General features: G+C 59.2%; 2 protein-coding genes across 2 annotated transcripts; one reads left to right on the top strand and one right to left on the bottom strand.

The window, feature by feature from the left end:
• Positions 1 to 3,298: 3,298 nt before the first annotated feature.
• On the top strand, positions 3,299 to 11,056 carry EFEMP2 (EGF containing fibulin extracellular matrix protein 2). Its single transcript, XM_042905735.1, has 11 exons — positions 3,299 to 3,432; positions 3,757 to 3,874; positions 4,105 to 4,153; positions 4,799 to 5,005; positions 5,595 to 5,717; positions 6,199 to 6,315; positions 6,455 to 6,574; positions 7,989 to 8,108; positions 8,196 to 8,322; positions 9,032 to 9,227; positions 10,340 to 11,056. Exons 2-11 carry the CDS (start codon positions 3,764 to 3,766, stop codon positions 10,499 to 10,501), a joined length of 1,332 nt encoding a protein of 443 aa, XP_042761669.1. The 5' UTR covers positions 3,299 to 3,432; positions 3,757 to 3,763; the 3' UTR covers positions 10,502 to 11,056.
• A 10-nt stretch (positions 11,057 to 11,066) lies between these two features.
• On the bottom strand, positions 11,067 to 17,755 carry MUS81 (MUS81 structure-specific endonuclease subunit). Its single transcript, XM_042905734.1, has 16 exons — positions 16,561 to 17,755; positions 16,343 to 16,472; positions 16,017 to 16,102; positions 15,359 to 15,457; positions 15,168 to 15,236; positions 14,920 to 15,005; positions 14,269 to 14,409; positions 13,996 to 14,091; positions 13,785 to 13,906; positions 13,591 to 13,688; positions 12,906 to 13,022; positions 12,710 to 12,805; positions 12,416 to 12,544; positions 12,237 to 12,340; positions 11,581 to 11,664; positions 11,067 to 11,488 (listed from the first exon to the last, which is right to left on the bottom strand). The coding sequence occupies exons 1-16, from the start codon at positions 16,693 to 16,695 to the stop codon at positions 11,422 to 11,424; spliced, it is 1,659 nt and encodes a 552-aa protein (XP_042761668.1). The 5' UTR covers positions 16,696 to 17,755; the 3' UTR covers positions 11,067 to 11,421.
• Positions 17,756 to 18,594: the final 839 nt, after the last annotated feature.

The raw sequence follows: 18,594 nt of genomic DNA, 5'->3' as shown, positions 1-18,594 counted from the left end.
CAGCCCTCTGCCTGCCTGTTGCCCACTCCACCCTTCTTTATTCAGCAGAGGCCCTCTGTCCACCCTGTTCTGGGCAATTCTAGGGATACAGAGGTGGATCTGTCCTTAAGGAGACAGGAATAGACAGATCCTAAGTGAGGAGTGACCGTGTACGGCCATCAGTGTCATGACGGGAAAATCCAGGGGACTGTGGGTGCCACAGGCTCCTGACACCTGGGTCGGGGTGGAGGGCGGTCGGTGCCCCCTGGAGAAGCACTCTTGCTCATCCTGGGAAGCTCAGTCAGCTCAAGGGTCACCCTCCAAAAAGCCTTCCCTGTTGCCCTTCCTCTGATGTAACCAGCAGCCCCTTGAGCCCCTGCTGTGCCTGTGCCCGCTCGGCATCTGCCTCCCAGCCACACAAGAAGCGTCTGATACACCTGTGTCCTCAGCACCCAGCACAGGGCTGGGCACAGAGCAAGCTTTATGGATGTTCGTAGACCGAACAATTGCTTGTTGGCGGGTTTTGAACAGCAAAGTTCAGGCTCTAGGGTACAGTAAGCGGCAGCTACTGCCTTCTGGTCCTCATTCTTAACACAGTCTGGGGGTGGAGATGAGGGGTCTGGGTGGGCCTGAGGGGCCAGATGGGGTGCAGAAGGGGTGAGGGCAGGGGAAGTCTGTGTCCTGGAGGTCAGGAGAAGCGTTGCAGGGAGGCAACTCCGAGTGGCAGGTGCACTGAGGTCTAAGCACAAAGATGGAGGCTCAAGTCTGGCCAACTGCGCACCCAGCCATTCCCCTCCCAGCCTCGGATCCTCATCTCGCAGTGGCAGCAACAATTCCTCTGAGTGGGATGACCGTGGGGCACCTATGACCCCGGCTGGCACAGAAGAGGTGTTCAAAATGGTGGGCTCTTAATACTCTACTCTGGGGCAAAGAACCCAGAGAGTCTTGGAATCAGAGTGCCTGAGTTCAAATCCTGTCCTTCCCACTCTGGCTGTGCCTCGGCAAATTTCAGCCTCTCTCATCTGTGAAATAGGGTGATGATACCGGTACCCCTTCCCTGGCTGGGCAGGAGGATTGCATGAAATGCACGCTGGTGCCCAGAAAGGTTATATACCTTAGTAATAACTATTATTTTTATTTTTTAATGTTTATTTTTGAGAGAGAGCACAGAGGAGGGGCAGAGAGAGAGAGGGGGACAGAGGATCTGAAGCGGGCTTGGTCCTGACAGCAGCGAGCCCTATGCGGGGCTTGAACTCATGAACCGTGAGATCGTGACCTGAGCTGAAGTTGGACACGCAACTGAAAGCCACCCAGGCACCCCATTTTTTTAAGTTTATTTATTTTTTAGATAGAGTCGGGAGGGGCAGAGAGGGAGGGAGAGAGAGAGAATTCCAAGCAGGATCCGCACGGAGCCCAATGCGGGAACTCACAAACTAAGAGATCGTGACCTGAGCCGAAGTCGGCCACTTAACCGAGCCACCCAGGTGCCCTAAGAACTATTACTTTGGTTATTTTTTAACTACCGCTTTATTGAGACATAATTCAGATGCCATAAAATTCACCCTTTTAAAGCGTACAATTCAGTGGTTTTAGTGTATTTACATAATCGTGCAACCATCACCACCATCTGGTTTCAGAGTATTTTCATCACCCCAAAAGAAACCCATGTCCATTAGCCCTCCCTTCCCCTGGCAAACCCTAATTTGTCACCCAGATTTGTCCATTCTGGATGTCATATATATGGGACATGAGGACCTTTGTGTCTGGCTTCTTTCACCTTGTGTAGTATTTTTTCAAGATTTATCCTCGGAGCACATATCAGTACTTCATTCTTTTTTGTGGCTGAATAACATTCCATCATATTACCACATTTTGTTTATCCATTCATCAATTAATGGGCGTTAGATTGTTTCTACATTTTGGTTTTATGAATGGCGTTGCTCTGAGTGTTGTGTATAGATCTTTTCCTATGGACACAGGTTTCCAATTCCCTTGGGTATGTATATACATGGGCGTGAAAGTTCCGGGTCATGTGGTAACACTCTGAGGTCCTTCCAAACTTTTTCAAAGAGGACCACAGTGTATGAGGGTTCCAATTCCTTCGTATCCTCGCCAACACTTGTTATTGTCTGTCTTTTTGGTTTCAAAGAGCTATTGTTGTTAGCGTCCTCGCCCCTGTGGTTGGGAAGGGTCTGGGGGGTGGAGGGTACACTCTTCAATGAACCCCAAGGGCTGATATCGGTACCCACGTGCCCCCGTCGGCACACCCTCTTCCTGGGCGGGGCCGCACTGGGGGCGATCGTGAGGATAAACAAGGGTGGGAAAGGGAAGGGAGGGCTCAACAGTTCCCGCACGTCTTCGGCCCCACGCGGGAGATCCCTGCACTCGCTGCCCTTTCCCGTCTGGCCCCGCCCTGAGACGTGGGCAGGACGAGGCCCCGCCCCTTCCTGGGAGCCAACTCCGCCTAAACTCCTCCCCGAAAGGCGCGCCCTGCTCGGGAGAGAAGGCCGAACCCCGAGGTGGCGGGGGAGGGCGGGGGACGCGTTTGGGTGGGAGGAGGGCCGGTAAGGCACTGGCCCCGGACCCTGGCGTCCTGTGCGCCCAAGTTCGGCCCTGCCCGCCTTCTCAGGGGCTTCCATTCATTCTGGGCCAAAAGGGAACTGCCGCCCCCGCTTCCAAACTGCTGTAGTTTCCCAGATGGGTTGTTCGGAGGAGGCGGTCCTGGAGTGAAGGGACCACCTGGCTGACAGCCCTAGAGATGGAGGCGAGAAGGGACAGACATGAACAGTTCTGGGCCTGGGAACGTCCTCAGGCGAGGGTCTGGGGACCCTGAATGCAATTTTGGTGTTTACAGAGTGACTGTTCGGGTACACGGAATAAAATTCTGGAGGGCGTAGAGTGAGGGTCCGGAAGCCCCGGGATTAGGTGGGGTCCAGGTGCCCAGGATGACTTTCTGGGAGGCGCAGAGTGTGGAGGCCCCGGCGTTTAGATGTGGGTGCACAGGATGGAATTCTAGGAGCCCAGATTAGGATCCAGGTGCACAGGATGACATTCTGGGGTGCGCAAAGTGAGGGCCTGGGGGTTCCCCTGGTTGGGTCTGGGGGCCTGGCATCAAGGCCATGCCCCCAGGATCGGGCGCTAGGGGGACCCTGGCCCTGTGCCGGGAGGCGGCTCCGGGCAGCGCCGCGGGGGACCGGGTGGGGGCCTGCGGCTGGCCGGGGGCGGAGAAGCGGGGGGTCGGGGTCCCTCCCCCTGGCGCGGGCTCAGGAATCCGCCGAGGGGCGGGCGGAGGCGCCGGGGTGGGCCGCGCCGCGGCGGGCGGGCGGGCGGGGGGCGCTTCCTGGGGCCGCGCGTCCAGGGAGCTGCGGCGTCCGCCCGTCCGTCTGCCCTCAGGCACTGCCCGAACCAGCCGAGCCTCCGGAGACCCGGGCCGCGGGGGCGTCGCGGGCTCAAGTGAGTGGCCGTCCGTGGGGGGAGGGCGCGAGCCGGAGTCTCGGCCGAGTCGGCGTCAGCGCAGAGCCGAGAGGCCCGCGCTCCTCGGCCCGCGCCACAGGGGGACCGGGCGGGGGCGGGGTGGCCCCGGGGCGGGTGGGCCCCGAACCCCGGCCTGCGGGAGGAGTGGGCCCGCGGCCCTGGGAAGCTCCGGGGCCCCAAGCACAGTCCCGAGCGGGAGGCGGCTCGGGCCAGGGCTCGGAGTCCCGGTACAGGGAATAGGGGGTGCGTGGCAGAAGTTCCCTAATCACCTCCCACCCCACCCCCTCGCCCACCACCTCCCAGCCCCAGGATGCTCCCCTTCGCCTCCTGCCTCCCCGGCTCTCTACTGCTCTGGGCGCTGCTGCTGTTGCTTTTGGGGGCAGCATCTCCCCAGGATTCGGAGGAGCCGGACAGCTACACGGTGGGGACCGTGGGGCCACTGGCCTGGGATGGGCTGGGTAGGGACACAGAGACCAGGATCCTGGGGTGGCTGCTGCTGGGGACGATTCTCCCCTCCCCTGGTTGGTGAAGCGGCTGGGGGGCCATTGTTTGGAGCAGGCTGGGAGGGTGGCCAGGCTCAGGCCCTGATCTTGGCCTGGTCGTTTGAAGGGGACTGGGAAGGACTACTGGCCATCTCTGATCCCTTTGTAGGAATGCACAGATGGCTATGAGTGGGACCCCGACAGCCAGCACTGCCGGGGTGAGTGCGCCTGGGGGACGGACCCATCCCCAGGAACTGGGAAGGGGATTGCGGCCTCAGCTCCGAGAGCAGCACTGGGAGCCCGATGACCTGTCCTCTGCCCAGCTTGGCTTGGCGGAAGCCAGCTCTGATTCCCTGGGGGCCAGCTCAGTTAGGGGTGGAGAAGCCATGCAGGCCCCTCCCTCTCAGAGAAACTCAGGACACCCTGCCCCCACCCCTCAGTAGGCAGGAGAACAAACAGGGCACTGCCCAGAGGAGTTGGGTCCTGGCACCTCTAATCACTCTTCTATGTAGCTTTGTCCCATCACGTCCTGGGAGGGCAGTGTCTGTGGGGTGGGTGAGGAGGCCTGCACATCACTCTTGGGCTGAGCCAGGGCCAGGGCTTTGGGGAGGGATAGAGACCCTCTTGGGGGAAGAGAATGGGGGGGGGGGTGGGGGGACTATGGGAACAGCCACCCCGCCCCACCATCAGCCCTGGCAGGCTTGGGGAAGGGTCCTGGGCAAGCACCTTTAGCTTGTTGAATAGAGAGGGAAGGCCTTGCCTGGGTCGCACAGCTTATAGAAGGCCAAGCTGGGCTCCTGCCTGCCACCCACCCCACGGCCAGCCCAGGAGACTGGCTGTGCCCAGCAGGCCCCTCTCTACAGATGTCAACGAGTGCCTGACCATCCCCGAGGCCTGCAAGGGGGAGATGAAATGCATCAACCACTATGGGGGCTACCTGTGCCTGCCCCGCTCAGCCGCTGTCATCAATGACCTTCACGGCGAGGGACCACCACCACCAGTGCCCCCTGCTGAACATCCCAACCCCTGCCTACCAGGCTATGAACCTGATGAGCAAGAGCGCTGTGTGGGTGAGTGAGGGTCACCCTGACTCGGGGACTTCCAGTCCTCCTACCAAGCATCTGTCACTGCGTCTTAAAAACTCAGACCTCAGTTTCTCCCTTGCTTGAAAGCCTCTTCGGGGCTACTGGGATGCCATCCAGATCCTCGCTTTGTGTGGGGCCTGCCACACGTGGCCCCTGCTCCTGTCCCACTGCTCCAGCCAGCATCTGGAGCCCCCTCCCCGATTGCTGGACACACACTGCAAGAGCTCTGCTTCTCAGCTTCTGTCTTCTACCCTCTTCCTGATCTGGACCCCGCTTCTGGGTGCCACGGGCTTTGGAGGAAGGCCCTGGAATCAGTGTTCCTGGGAGTATGGGCAGGGCCTTACCTCCTAATGCCCCTCTGGCATGGGAATGTCACAGGTGAGGGGTGCCCTTCCTGTTGGCTCCCAGGCTGACGGACTGTTGAGTCGAATCCGTGAGCTCCTTTTTTGAGAGTTCTGGTTTTACTCACACACCCCGTGAGTCGTACCTGACCCGTGTCTTCCCGTGTTGAGGTATCTGTCATGTTGGGTGGTGCATGGGCTCCCAAGTGGGGGCTGAATGGTGTCTCCTGCAGACGTGGACGAGTGTGCCCAGGCCCTGCATGACTGCCGCCCCAGCCAGGAGTGCCATAACCTACCTGGCTCCTACCAGTGCACCTGCCCCGATGGCTACCGAAAGATCGGGCCCGAATGTGTAGGTGAGTCCGGGGAATAGACCCTCTAGTCTCTGCCTTGTGCCCTTGGCCTGGCTCTCACCTTGCACCTGTTCTGGCCCACCGTCAGGCTTTGCCCCAGTCCCCCGCCACCTCTGCCTTCCTGTCGCCAGTCACAGGACCGTGAGGGTATATGTCTGAGTCCTGGCTGACCTGGCCCAACCCAGCCCCCGCCCCCGGCCCCAGGCAAGACTGTGGGCGGTGAGGGGGTGCCTCGGTGGCTCAGTCGGTTAAGCATCCGACTCTGGCTCAGGTCACCACGGTCTCACGGTTTGTGAGATCAAGCCTCGCGTCAGGCTGTCAGCACGGAGCCCACTTGGGTTCATCTGCCCCCCTCTCTCTGTCCTTCCCCAACTTGCGCACTCTCTCTCTCAAAAAAAAAAAAAAAAAAAAGACTATCAGTGGTGAGGCCTCGAGGCCCGCGTGACTTGTGCCCTCTGCGCTCTTTCCTCTTCCTCCACCGCAGATATCGACGAGTGCCGTTACCGCTACTGCCAGCACCGCTGTGTCAACCTGCCCGGCTCCTTTCGCTGCCAGTGCGAGCCGGGATTCCAGCTGGGGCCCAACAACCGCTCCTGTGTAGGTGAGGCTGGGCCGGGCCGAGCCAGCTCCTGGATCCTGGGCAGGGTGGTACGGGGCAGAGGAGCTCTCTTTCTGAGCGGCCTAGGTAAAGCGGGCTGCTTCCTGGCTTTCACCCCTCCCATTTTGCCCTGCACTTGCAGATGTGAACGAATGCGACATGGGGGCTCCGTGTGAGCAGCGCTGCTTCAATTCCTATGGGACCTTCCTGTGTCGCTGCCACCAGGGCTACGAGCTGCATCGGGATGGCTTTTCCTGCAATGGTGAGAGCTCCGCATCGACCACCTGTGCCTCTGTTGCTGTCCTGGGTCCCGCGCCATGCCGTGTTTTCTGCCACACGGTCGGTGGTCCTTTGGACGCCTCTGGGTCACATCCGTTCTGCCCTCGTGTACCTCCTGTGTATTCCACCCTGGGGCTGATCGTAGGGCACCTGCAGACCCGCCCACCAGGACTCCCAGCTGGGGCGGGAAGGCCCAGAGGGGAGCAGCAGGAAGCACGGAAGCTCAAGCTCGGCGGGGAGACCCACAAAGGACGTGGGTCCTCCCCTCTTTGCGGGTCAGGTTGCCCTGCATTCGAATCCTGGACTAGGGCAAGCCACTCTTTTGAGCCCATTACTTCTGTAAAATAGGGTTGTCTTGAGGATTATGTGGGGAGTGACAAGACAGGCTTCATCAAGTTCCAAGCCACAACGTGGTTTTGTTTTTTTTTTTTTAAGTGTATTTATTCATTTTGAGAGAGACAGAGACAGAGCGAGTTGGGGGAGGGGCGGAGAGAGAGAGAGAGACAGAGAGTCCCAAGCAGGCTCTGAACTGGCAGTCCAGAGTCCGACACGGGGCTCGATCCCACGAACCGTGAGATCATGACCTGAGCCGAAACCAAGAGTCAGATGCTTAACTGACTGAGCCCCCCAGGCACCCCCCAGGCCACGACGTTTTAAGGCGAACTACCATTTATTGAGAACCTTGCCTGTGCAGTGCATTTCCTGTACATACTTGGCCACATTTAATCCTGCCAACAACCCTTTGATGTAAGTATGAATGTTTCCTTCCTCTGCAAAACGAGCATGGGAATATCTCCCCTGAGCTTTAGTGGGAGGATTGTTAAAAAAAAAAAAAAAGTAAGCATAACATCCTTCAAACAAAGAGAGGTTACGTGACTTGCCCAGGGTCATACAGCTAGGGTAAGATGGCACCAGGGTTCCGCTCCGGACTTCTCACTCCCTGTCAGCTGGCCATGTACCCTGTTTATGTCCTGCTTTGCCGCTGTGTAAGGCCCCACTGATACCCGGCTCGGTGCTGGGCATCATGAGGAGGGCCAGAGCAGAAAACCTGGCTCCTGCCTGTGCAGCTCGCAGTTGGCGGGACGGGACTGTATGCTTAGGCTGACTGTGGGTTGCAGGAATTGGGCGAGTTGCCAAACCTATAGATTCCCAGTGCTGTCGTTTAGCATCGCCTTGCGGTGCTGGGGCAGAGAGGCCTGTGGGCTGGGCGGTCTGGGCAGATGTTTCTTTGAATCCTCTGTCCCCTTACTGAGCTTTGCTAGGCTGGTCTCACCCCCCTCTGTCTTTCCACACTGAGCCTGACATCGGGCCGGGGCTCTCTCCGTAACCGGTTGTCCGTGGGACCGGATCGAGAGGATTGCCCTTGGCCCAGAGCCCTCCTCCCCACTCTCCCTCAGATATCGATGAGTGCAGCTACTCCAGTTACCTCTGCCAGTACCGCTGTGTCAACGAACCCGGCCGCTTCTCCTGTCATTGCCCGCAGGGCTACCAGCTTCTGGCCACGCGTCTCTGCCAGGGTACGGGCTGTCCCGGTGGGGCGGGCAGGGTGGTATCGGGGGCTGGTGGCCTGACGTCTGGGTTCCAGCCCCTTTCCCCTGACACAGACATTGATGAGTGCGAGTCGGGCACACACCAGTGCTCTGAGGCCCAAACCTGTGTCAACTTCCACGGGGGCTACCGCTGCGTGGACACCAACCGCTGCGTGGAGCCCTACGTCCAGGTGTCGGACAAGTGAGTCCACTCGCACAGCTCCCCCCTGCCCCAGAAACTGCAACGCTCAGAGGCCTCTGCTATTCTGCCTGGCTAGTGCCTCGAGGGCCGATGGGAGTTGTAGTCCGTCATGGCTAAACCATGCATACTGTTCTAGCAGGAGTGGGAGGATCCTTTGGGGATCCCTATTTATTATTATTATTTTTTTTTTTTTTAATTTTTTTTTTCAACTTTTTTTATTTATTTTTGGGACAGAGAGAGACAGAGCATGAACGGGGGAGGGGCAGAGAGAGAGGGAGACACAGAATCGGAAACAGGCTCCAGGCTCCGAGCCATCAGCCCAGAGCCTGACGCGGGGCTCGAACTCACGGACCGCGAGATCGTGACCTGGCTGAAGTCGGACGCTTAACCGACTGCGCCACCCAGGCGCCCCTATTATTATTTTTTTTAATATTTACTTTTGAGACAGAGCGCGCGAGAGCATGAGCGGGGAGGGGCAGAGAGAGAGGGAGACACAGAATCGGAAGCAGGCTCCAGGCTCCGAGCTGTCGGCACAGAGCCCGATGCGGGGCTCGAACTCACAAACCGTGAGATCGTGACCTGAGCTGAAGTCGGACACTTAACCGGCTGAGCCACCCAGGCGCCCCTGGGGATCCCTATTTCTAGGGGTGGGGCCAAACCTGGGGTATGGGCTAGGACCTCATTCATGTCCTCGTCTCCGGGTCTCTAGTCGCTGCCTCTGTCCGGCCTCCAACCCCCTGTGCCGGGAGCAGCCCTCGTCCATCGTACACCGCTACATGAGCATCACCTCGGAGCGGAGCGTGCCCGCCGATGTGTTCCAGATCCAAGCGACCTCTGTCTACCCTGGCGCCTACAATGCCTTTCAGATCCGTGCGGGAAACTCGCAGGGGGACTTCTACATTAGGGTAAGGCTTTCCCCTAACTCCACCCTTCAACTGATATGCATAATCCAAAATTGAATTCCAGGAAACCCTAAGTGGGAGACTCGGCTTTATCACCATGTCCCGCCTCTTCTTTCAAAGCCCCGCCCCCTGGGAGGTGCAATTTCTGTAGAAAGGTAGGGGTATTCTAAACTCCCTTGGCACAAACTGCAGGTTGTTAAATACAGTTCTAACGGGGCCTTCGGACGCTGGGGTTTGAGTCCCTGCACCGGCTTCCATATCTGGCCTCAAATTTCTTCACCTTTAGAACAAGGCACTGGCATGAGAGGCCAGCCCAGGTGACAGATGCAGCGGAGTCTGAGGAAGGCAAACCGATGAAGCTGGGCCTTGGAGAGAGAGGCAGTGGGGGTTGGTGCGGGGGCCTGCGGTACAAGAGTCCAGCTCTCTGCCTGTGGAACCATAGGAGGGAGGGGTCCTGGTGTGACTGACAACAAGAGGGGTCCAAGGGTTTATCGGATATCAGTTGTTTTCTCTTTCCCAAACTGAATGCTCTGAAGGGAAGTCGGCCTCCTCCAGGTCACCAAAGGCCCCACCACTCCCAAGAGTCTCCCACCCTCACCTTGAATCATCAGTTGACCCCGGTTAGACAAAAGAACTAGATGGGAAAGGTGGGAAGAATACCAGTGGTGGATCGCTCTCTCTCTCTCTTTTTTATTTATTTTGAGGGAGATGGCATGAGCAGGGGAAAGGCAGAGAGAGAGAGAGAGGGAAAGAGAGAGAATCCCAAGCAGGCCCCGCGCTGTCTTCGTGAAGCCCAATGCAGGGCTCGAACCCACGAACCGTGAGTTCACAACTTGAGCCAAAACCAAGAGTCAGACGCTTAAACCACCGAGCCACCCAGGCGCCCCACCAGTGGGAGATCTCTGAGGGCAGGAGCCTGGGGGCACGAGAGAGGAGATGTCAAGGGTGTCACAGAGCCAGATGAGGGCCTGGAGTCCCAGCCTGGCTAGGGCTTTCTACTTCAAAGCAAACTGGTTGTGGGTGCAGGAAAAGGGACAGGGAGGGGATGCCAGGGCAGGGTCTTGGCACGTAGGTTGACACAATCTGCATGTCCCCCCACCCACTGTGCCCTGCAGCAAATCAACAATGTCAGCGCCATGCTGGTCCTCGCCCGGCCTGTGACAGGCCCCCGGGAGTACGTGCTGGACCTCGAGATGGTCACCATGAACTCCCTCATGAGCTACCGGGCCAGCTCTGTACTGAGACTCACCGTCTTCGTGGGGGCCTACACTTTCTGAGGTGTGGGTGGGGAGCCCTCAGGGAGGGAGAGGTTTCCTGTAGCCGAAGAGCCGGGGGCTCAGGGATGACTGTGTTCGGCTAAAAGGGAAGATGCTGTTGTGAAGAGTAGAAAGAGAAAGGCAATAAAGGGAGAAAGAAGGAGTCCTGGTGGCTGAGGGGGGTGGGTCACATTGTAGTGAACCCCAGACCGGGGAAGGGACCAGGCTGTGGGAGGAGGGTCCACCACCCACAGGGGGGGGTGTCTCTGTTCAGGCTGAGAGGGCCCCATGGATAAGAACCGGGAACTGCAGCCCCAAGCCAGGATTGGTCTAGGTACCACGCACATCAGAATCGCTCTGAGAAGGTAGGAGGTAATGAGGCTGCAGACTCCAGGACCCAGCCCAGAAAGTGGGGTTTGACTGGTCTGCAGGGGGCCTGGGAAACCCCACTGTAGACGATGGAAGCCTTGGGTTTCAATCCCAGCTTGGCCTCAAACTGTCAACTTGGCTCGACCCTCGTGGCTTCCCGGGCCTCTGTCTTCCAATCCATAAAATGAGGCAATCAGACTATGAGTGCTTTTCAAACTTTTCTTTTCCAAACTCCAGAACCTCTCATCGAAGGAAATTTTATTTGATCAGGGAAGTCTGATGACCTAGGACTAGATTCCAAGCTGCAGTGCCTTGCTTACTCCATCTCCCGGGTGGTCTCAGTGCTCCACCAGGGAGCCCTAGGGTCCTAAGGAGCTCAGTTTAAAAATCACCAGACCTGCTGGTCTCCCTAGTTCCTGCCTGGATATTTCACAAGGCCCCTGGGGCCTGGCACCACCCTCATAATACACAAGGCTGCAAATAGTTATACTTTTATCGTAGCCCAAAAGATTCCGATTAAAAGGCTGGCTAGCCTGTGAAGGTGGGGGCTGGAGTCGGCCTCGTGGCATGGCTCAGGTCAGGGGGCCGTGGCTGCAGTAGAGCTGGGACAAGGTCCTGCTCAGAGCGGGTCCCAGATTCCTGCACAAAGAGAGAGGCAGGTGAGGCTCAGGCCCCGGGCCCGAGCAACCCAGCCCCAGCCACTCCCTCTGGGTCCTTTTCCTTGCCGTCACCTCTGCAGTTGGCCGCACTTGATGGTGCTCAGCAGCAACTCCTGTTCCTTGGGGGTGGCACAGGCATCATAGGCGGCCAGTAGGCTGGGGGGGGAGGGGGGTGGGTGGGCACAGGCGTCATAGGCGGCCAGTAGGCTGGGTGGGGGGTGGTGTTTGAGTTTCTAAAGCTTGACAACAGCGGACAGCTGGCCCACTTTGAGTGGTGAGGTCAGCATCACGGGGGACAGGCAGAAGAGGTCAGCACGGGGTAGAGGGGTCAGGACCACTGCTACACTTCCTGAGCCTGGCATTCAAGGCCCTGTTCTATCCAGCTCACACTCCCTTCGTGCTGCTGCAAATGTTCTCCAAGTATGGCCATTCTTGGCCCAGTCTTCATGGCCCAACCCCTCCTCCAGAAGCCTTCTCTGCTGCACCAGGCAGAATGTCTCCCTCCCTTCCCTCCCTCCTCCCTCCCTCTTAGTGGCTGAGATACTGTCTGGTCCTAGCTGGCTCTGTTTTCCTTACCATCTGACGTCCACTAACTCCTCTCCGTGAACTCAGTCGGGTCTGTCCAGCCCTCGAAGAGCCAGACCCCCCTGCAAAGCACTGGTTGAGCTGGATTCCACGTAGGTAGGGCAGAGGCAGAGGACCCCTAAGAGGCTCTGTTGCAGGCCTACCTGGCAGGGGTGCTGTACCGGTCCACTATGGCCGCTGCCTTCTCCCCACTCACACCGCGCACCTGCATCAGCTGTCGGGCGAACACCTCGCGCACTGACTGGGCCTGGGACGGGGGAGGACTGTATCAGGAGTGGTCCGGGGCCGGGCCACCTAAGGCGGCGCTGGGTAGAGGCAGTACCTTGTTCTTGATGGCTCCCGCGTTGAAGTCACTGAAGGTGAGGAGTGAGCAGAGAGGATCTGGAGAGGGCCCAGGCCTTGATTCAGGGTCCCCGGAGGTTCCCCAGGAGCGACTGCGTAGGGTATGGCCCTGAGGGAAGAGGGAACTGAGGCCAGGACAGAGCTCTAGGGGACAGCCCCCAGCCAGTCCTTGCCCGATCCTAGGCCTCCGTGAGCCAGCCTGAGAAACAGACGGTTTGCTCCCTCACCTTCCTTGGGGGAAGCCCAGGGCTCGAGGACAAATACACCCGCTCACCTGGTAGAGTCTCTGCAAGCCCCGCGTCATGAGGGCCAGGTAGGCAGCCGACTCCTTAACGTCCGCCGTCCGCTTCACAAAGAAGCCGTCGATGACCTGGGGAAGAGGAGGAGCCCACCCAAGAGGAGGAGGGGATCCTGGCGGGAGCCGTGGACCACGGGGTCCCTGCCAGCCTGGCCCTGCCCCCTCGGCTCACCTGAGTGTTGGTGACAGCCTGCAGCAGCGTGCTCTCCGGAAGGCTGAGGTTGTTCGCCGAGCAGTGCTCCTCCACCAGGTATATCCGGTGCCCCAGGCCACAGCGCTTCAGCCGGAACTGAGGAGGCAGACAGACGGGCAGGGTCAGGCCCGGATGCCCACCTGCCAGCTGTCTACCTGTCACGCTCAAAATCGTCACGGGACCCTGGGCCCACCAACCCACCTCCTCATCCTCCCTAGCGTCTCTGCCTGTCTTAGAGCGGCCTCCACCTTTACTCGCACCGTTCTCGTTGCACGGACACCCCTTCCACCGTCTCTGAATGGTGCCCGTTCTTCAAACCTCTGTTGGCCTACACGTGGCCTGACTACGCAGTTAGCCCAGCAGCCGGCACCGAGACTGAGCTGCTTCCGTCCCGCTCCTGGAGCTTTGGGTCCTATTTATCCCGGACTGCAGGGGCCGGCCGCCCGAGGGTACTCGAATACGCTCCTCAGTCCGGTCCAGTCACCCTGAGCCCCTCCCGCGTGCCTGCAGGGGCTCCACGGGTCGGATCTGGGGGCTGCTTGGGTGCACCTCTAATGGGAACTCTGCTTTGAGGCCACCCGGAAGTGCCCCGGGCTCCTCTGGGCTGAGGAGGAGCCCTAGAGCAGACAGGGAACTGGGAGCACAGTGAGGCCAGTACGGGAACCTTCTGCTCGTGGAAGCGGCCATCCATGATGCTGCTGTTCAGGTCGTCCAGCCGCTTGCGCTCCACGATGTGGTCCAGGACGAGCTCCCCAGGTCTCGCTGCCAGGAAGCCAAGAAGGGTTCTATTGGCTTGCGTGTCCCACCCCCCAACCGGGCCCGGCCTCTGCTACCTGCCCTTCCGTCCACGCCCCTTACCTGGGTCTCCGGGCTCGGTCTCCTGCGCCACCCACACGAAGTCCCCAACGTGCAGCTTGCGCACCGTGTGGGTGACACGCAGCCGCTGTAGCTCGAGGAGCAGCTCTTGCCTGTGCCCGGCCCTGGGGTTGCGAGACCAGAGGCCTAGATCAGGACGCCTGATCGTGCCGCCTCCCAGCATCCTCCCCCTCGCTTCCCCCACCCCACTCACCCCTTGGCTTCACCGATGTCCACACACAACAGCACCCTGTACTCTCCAGGCCTGAGCTCCAGTGACAGCTGCTGGGCACTCCCTTCGCTGGCGCCACTACGAGGCGGGGAGGGGGCGTTGGTGTGTCTGAGGCCAGAACACCAGCGCCAGGCAGGTTCCCCCCGACAACCCACAGTGGGTGGGCAGCTCAGCTCTAGCTGACGGAGACAGGGTTGGCCTCATTTCTGGGACCCCTTTTTCTCCCCTGTCGTCCCCCTCCCCGCTCCTCCTCACAGCTCAGCGGAGGCTGCTCCTGGCTCTTCTGGCTCCGCCCCAGGGGGCTCCTCTGGTCCGAGGCCCACATTCAGTGAGCTCAGGCCCTCTGACTCAGCCAGCTTCTGGGCCAGCTCCAGACCCTCAGGGGTCAACGAGTACCTGGGAGATGGAGGAGAGGAACACAGACCTCCCTTTTTCACTCACACCTGGCAGGCTCTCCCGCCGGCCCCCAGCGAGGCTGGCCTCGCCAGCCTCGGTGACCCTGCACAAACAAGTCCAGTGGCTTCCACGCCCCCATGCTGTGTTCTTGCTCCCCGGATCAGCATCCTGTGGACCTGCCCAGGGATATTTCTCAGTCTGCAACAAGCACATCTCAGACAGACTTTCCCTCTCTCCGGAGCGCCTTTTCTGCGTCTCTCCCCACTACGTTCTGAGACGCGACAAATGCCGTGTCCTCCAGCAAAGCCTGTCTGCTCTTACAGTAACCTGTGGCACCCTCTCCTCTCGGATCCTGCTGGGACTCCAACAGTGGGGGCTCCTGGGAGTACAGTCCTCCCTCCCCCACTTATCTCAACAGCACGAGGCCTGAGATTAGCTGGGTGACTGTAGGGCCCCATTTGGAACATCATACCACATCTCCCCCCCTGCACCTCCTGTAGTTGACCCTACCTGGCTGGCTGGTGTGTCCTGAGAACGAGGTTCCTGTGGAGGAGGGAGCGGAGGGCTGGCCAGGGTCGAGCACTCCCAGGAGCCGCCTGTCCACAGGGGAGGAGACCCTTAGAAAGCTCCTGGTACTACCACACGTCCAGCTCCCTGGGCCCCAAACCACTGCTTGCTCCCAAGAAGAGAAGTCTCTGGTGGACTCGGGGTCTCATCAAGAGCCACTCGGCTCCACCCTTTCCCATCTCAGTGCTCACCCTGGGAGTTTTCTGGGCACACCTCCGCAGAAGCTCCTCCTTGGTCAGGAAGCCATGACCACTAGGATTCTGGAACCAAGGCAGAAATGTAACCGAGGCGGGTTCAGCACTGGGGCCAGTCCAGTCGCTTCCAGGAGCCTCACGCCCCACTGCCTGACTTCCCCTGACTCCTGGGACTACCAAGCGCTCACCAGGTGTTCCCTGTAGAGCAGAAGCAGGACTGCCCGTGCTCCTGAGTGCCGAGTGGGCCGGTAGCTGCCACGGCCTCCTGCTTTGGGCTGGGCTGAAACCTGAAAGATACACAGCGGCTTTGAAGAGGAAAACCAGTCAGCCATCAGAGACCGAATCCCTGGCAGGGCTGGGGTTCAGGTTCTATCTCAGCGCCTGGCTCCAGACAAGTCACGCAAGCTGCCTCTGTTTCCCTATCTGTAAAATGGCTCAGGTGATGGGCCGGCCTGTAAAAGCTGCAGCGAAACGGTGGATGGTTGGAGTGGGGGATGGGAGCAGGAGGGGGGGGGGGGGTCAGGGGTGTAACTGGCCTGACCCAGCCTCAGTTGTACCATCCACTGCACAACAGAAGTAGTAAGGAAAAGCCAACAATAGCAATGCCCACGACTTACTGGGCTTGGCCCCCTGAATAGCCTGATCGTGGAACTCCTCAACTGACTCTGTTTTCATTCGGTATCTCCATCCACAGAGGACAAAACGAAGTACGAGGATAAATCATTTGCCCAAGGCCAGGCATCACTGGTGGGAGATCTGTACCCAGGCCTGATAAGTCCCCCAAGCCACAAAATCTTACTCCTGCTGTTCCCATTTTCCTTTTCACTACCCTTGCCCACTCCTCACTGGCACGGAAGAGTCCTGGGCTGTGGCAAGTGGCCCTTCTGGGGCTGGACTCTTCTCTCCAGACGGTGAACTTGGAGCCTGGTCACCTGCGGGAGCAGAAGACAGTCAACCCCACGGAATCCAACAGGTGGGAAGGTCTGAGACGCTGCCAGCTCACGTGGTAGGTGAGACAGGTGAGGCTCCGTGTGTAAGCCAGCCACTAGCCTGAGCTTAAACAGCAACTTGGACATGAGTGAGGTGCCTGAAGCTAAGGCATACCGGATGATTATGGAGACTGCTCCCGGGGGGAGACTCGGGGACCACCGACTCCTGACCCCAGCGCTCACCGCCTGATGCTCTGTGCTGCTGCAGCCGCTGATCCAGCATACGGCAGAGCCTGTCTCCGAAGTGTTGTAAGATTTTTGCTTCCTTGCCGCTGCGCAGAGGCAGTGGGTACCGCCGGAGGGAGCGCAGCGCCTGGCGGCGGTGGGGGTACGGTACTAGGTCAGGGCGGGCCTGGTTGTCTGGTTCCGCCCGCACCTGTCCCCATTAAGCCGGGACCCACCTTCTGAAACACGAATTGCGTTCGGCGCCCACTACTGGCTGCCTCGTCCCGCCATTCGGTTAGCCAGCGTATGAAGAGCGGGTTGGGGCAAACCGGCAGCGGGCGTTTCCGGCCCATGCGGACCGGCGCTGCCATGAGCCCCAGGGCGGGTCCTCTGGCGCCTCGCGCCGACGGGAATGGGACGCCGCCAGTTCTGGAGACGGGATTCGAACACCTGACTCGAAAGGGTTAGGGCCGAACCTCTCCAATCACGTGGTCCCACGCGGGGTACTAACTAGACGAGCCTTCCGCTGCCCTCCCCGCCCCTGCAGTACTCCAAGTGGTTGGTGCTGAGAGCTTTCTCTATACCCTTTCACCCCCTCGCCCCTCCCGGCCCAAACCAGCCTTCGGGGCGGGCCCCACCCAGACCCTCGGAGCCTTGACCCGCCCTTTCCTCCATCCCAGATTCAAGAGTGGGGTCCTCTTTGTGCGAGACAGGAAGGCGGACAGCGCCCCCGTGTGGCTGGGAGGGCTGGCTGGGGTGGTGCTTAACACCGAGTAACCTGAGGCTGTCAGTTTCAGTCTCACCTTTGCTGAGGAGGCTGGAGACGGGGTTTTCGGAAACGGAGAGGTGGGGGGCTGGGGGGAGGGACAAATGAATACAGATATATTTGCAGGAGGGACATCTAGAAAGGGCTCCAGGGATGGAGATACAAAGGTAATGTAGGAGATGCTGAAGGACCTCCGAAGAAACGGAGGTCCTGAACTGGGAGGGAGCGGAGCGTGGATGCCCAGCAGTGGGGGAGGGGCGCAAAATAGGGGACGTATTAGGAAGGCCAAAGCTAGGAGGACGGAAGGGAACAGAGAACAAGTTGAAAAGGGACAAATAGGAAATGCTAGAACTCAGGGCAGGTGTGTGGAGGGAGTCTGAGATGGGCATGTGGTTGGATTCAGGGGAACCGACTGGAGGTAAGAGCCCGGACAAGGGTGGAAGGGGAGAACATGTCGTTTTCGTGACTCATTGGAGATGAGAGACCCTCAAGGAGGTTTAGGTTTAGGCTTATGCAAAAGGAACCCAGGTTGAGAGACGAGTACAGCCGAATTCGGCTCGAGGATCTCGCCGGGAAGTTACAGCCTTCCCCAGCTGTTTTACGGAAGTATCGAGGCGCAGGTCTGGGGCCTTCGAGGAGCGGAGAGGAGGGCGCCGGAGCTCCAGGCCCGCCCCTTCAGACTCCGCCCAGCCGCGATTCTGCACGCCCTCCTCCCCCCCTTCCCCCCCGCAGCTAGCTCCGAACTCCCGCCTCCCTCCCGAGGCTGCCTTATAAGGAGCCTCCATCGGGCTTTCGGTTTGGCACCACCCCCTCTAGTCTCTTGTCCTAATAAGGACATCTAGGGCATCCCGTGGCTAGGGGCGGGCGGGAGCGCGTCTCCAGGGTAACTTCGAAGTCTCTCTCCCCCTCCTTGTTGCTCTTGGAAACTCCCCGAGGCTTGAGAAAAGTGGAGCCAGCCTCCTTTTCTGGCAGGGTCGTTTACGGGGCTGGGGGTCGAGCGGCGGCCTCCACCTGGGGCTCCAGGCAACTCGGCTGGTGGGCGGTGCAGCAGGATGTCTCTGACTACAATCCCCGGCATGCCCTGCGAGGGGCCCCCACTCCCGGTCGGGAAGACCGGACTTGCAACCCTTCATTTACATCCTTTATTCCAGTGATGGGATCCATGTCCCCAGTTCCCTTGTTTGCGACTCTTTATGTGTTTCTGTAGAGCTTATGGCCATTGTCATTGTTCGAGGCCAACGAAAACTCCCGTACCCTCATCCGTTTTGTTTGAAACACAGGCCCACACAAAGCTGTGTCTTAATTCTCCCGGGTATTAAGTTAGACGTAAGCCTGGCTGTCAACTCGAGAACGAGAGTCAAGTCTGGTTTAATATCTATTTCCCCTTTTCACTGTGTCTAGCACAAAATCTTTGAACTGAATTGATCGCACAAAACCGTGCCCTTCTCCCTTTATTGTTCCGTGAATTTGTCAGACATCTTTAAAAAAAAAAGGACAAAGCTCT

Source organism: Panthera leo, chromosome D1, assembly GCF_018350215.1.
Source record: "Panthera leo isolate Ple1 chromosome D1, P.leo_Ple1_pat1.1, whole genome shotgun sequence".
Lineage (NCBI taxonomy): Eukaryota > Metazoa > Chordata > Mammalia > Carnivora > Felidae > Panthera > Panthera leo.
This window is presented reverse-complemented; position numbering and strand designations above follow the sequence as displayed.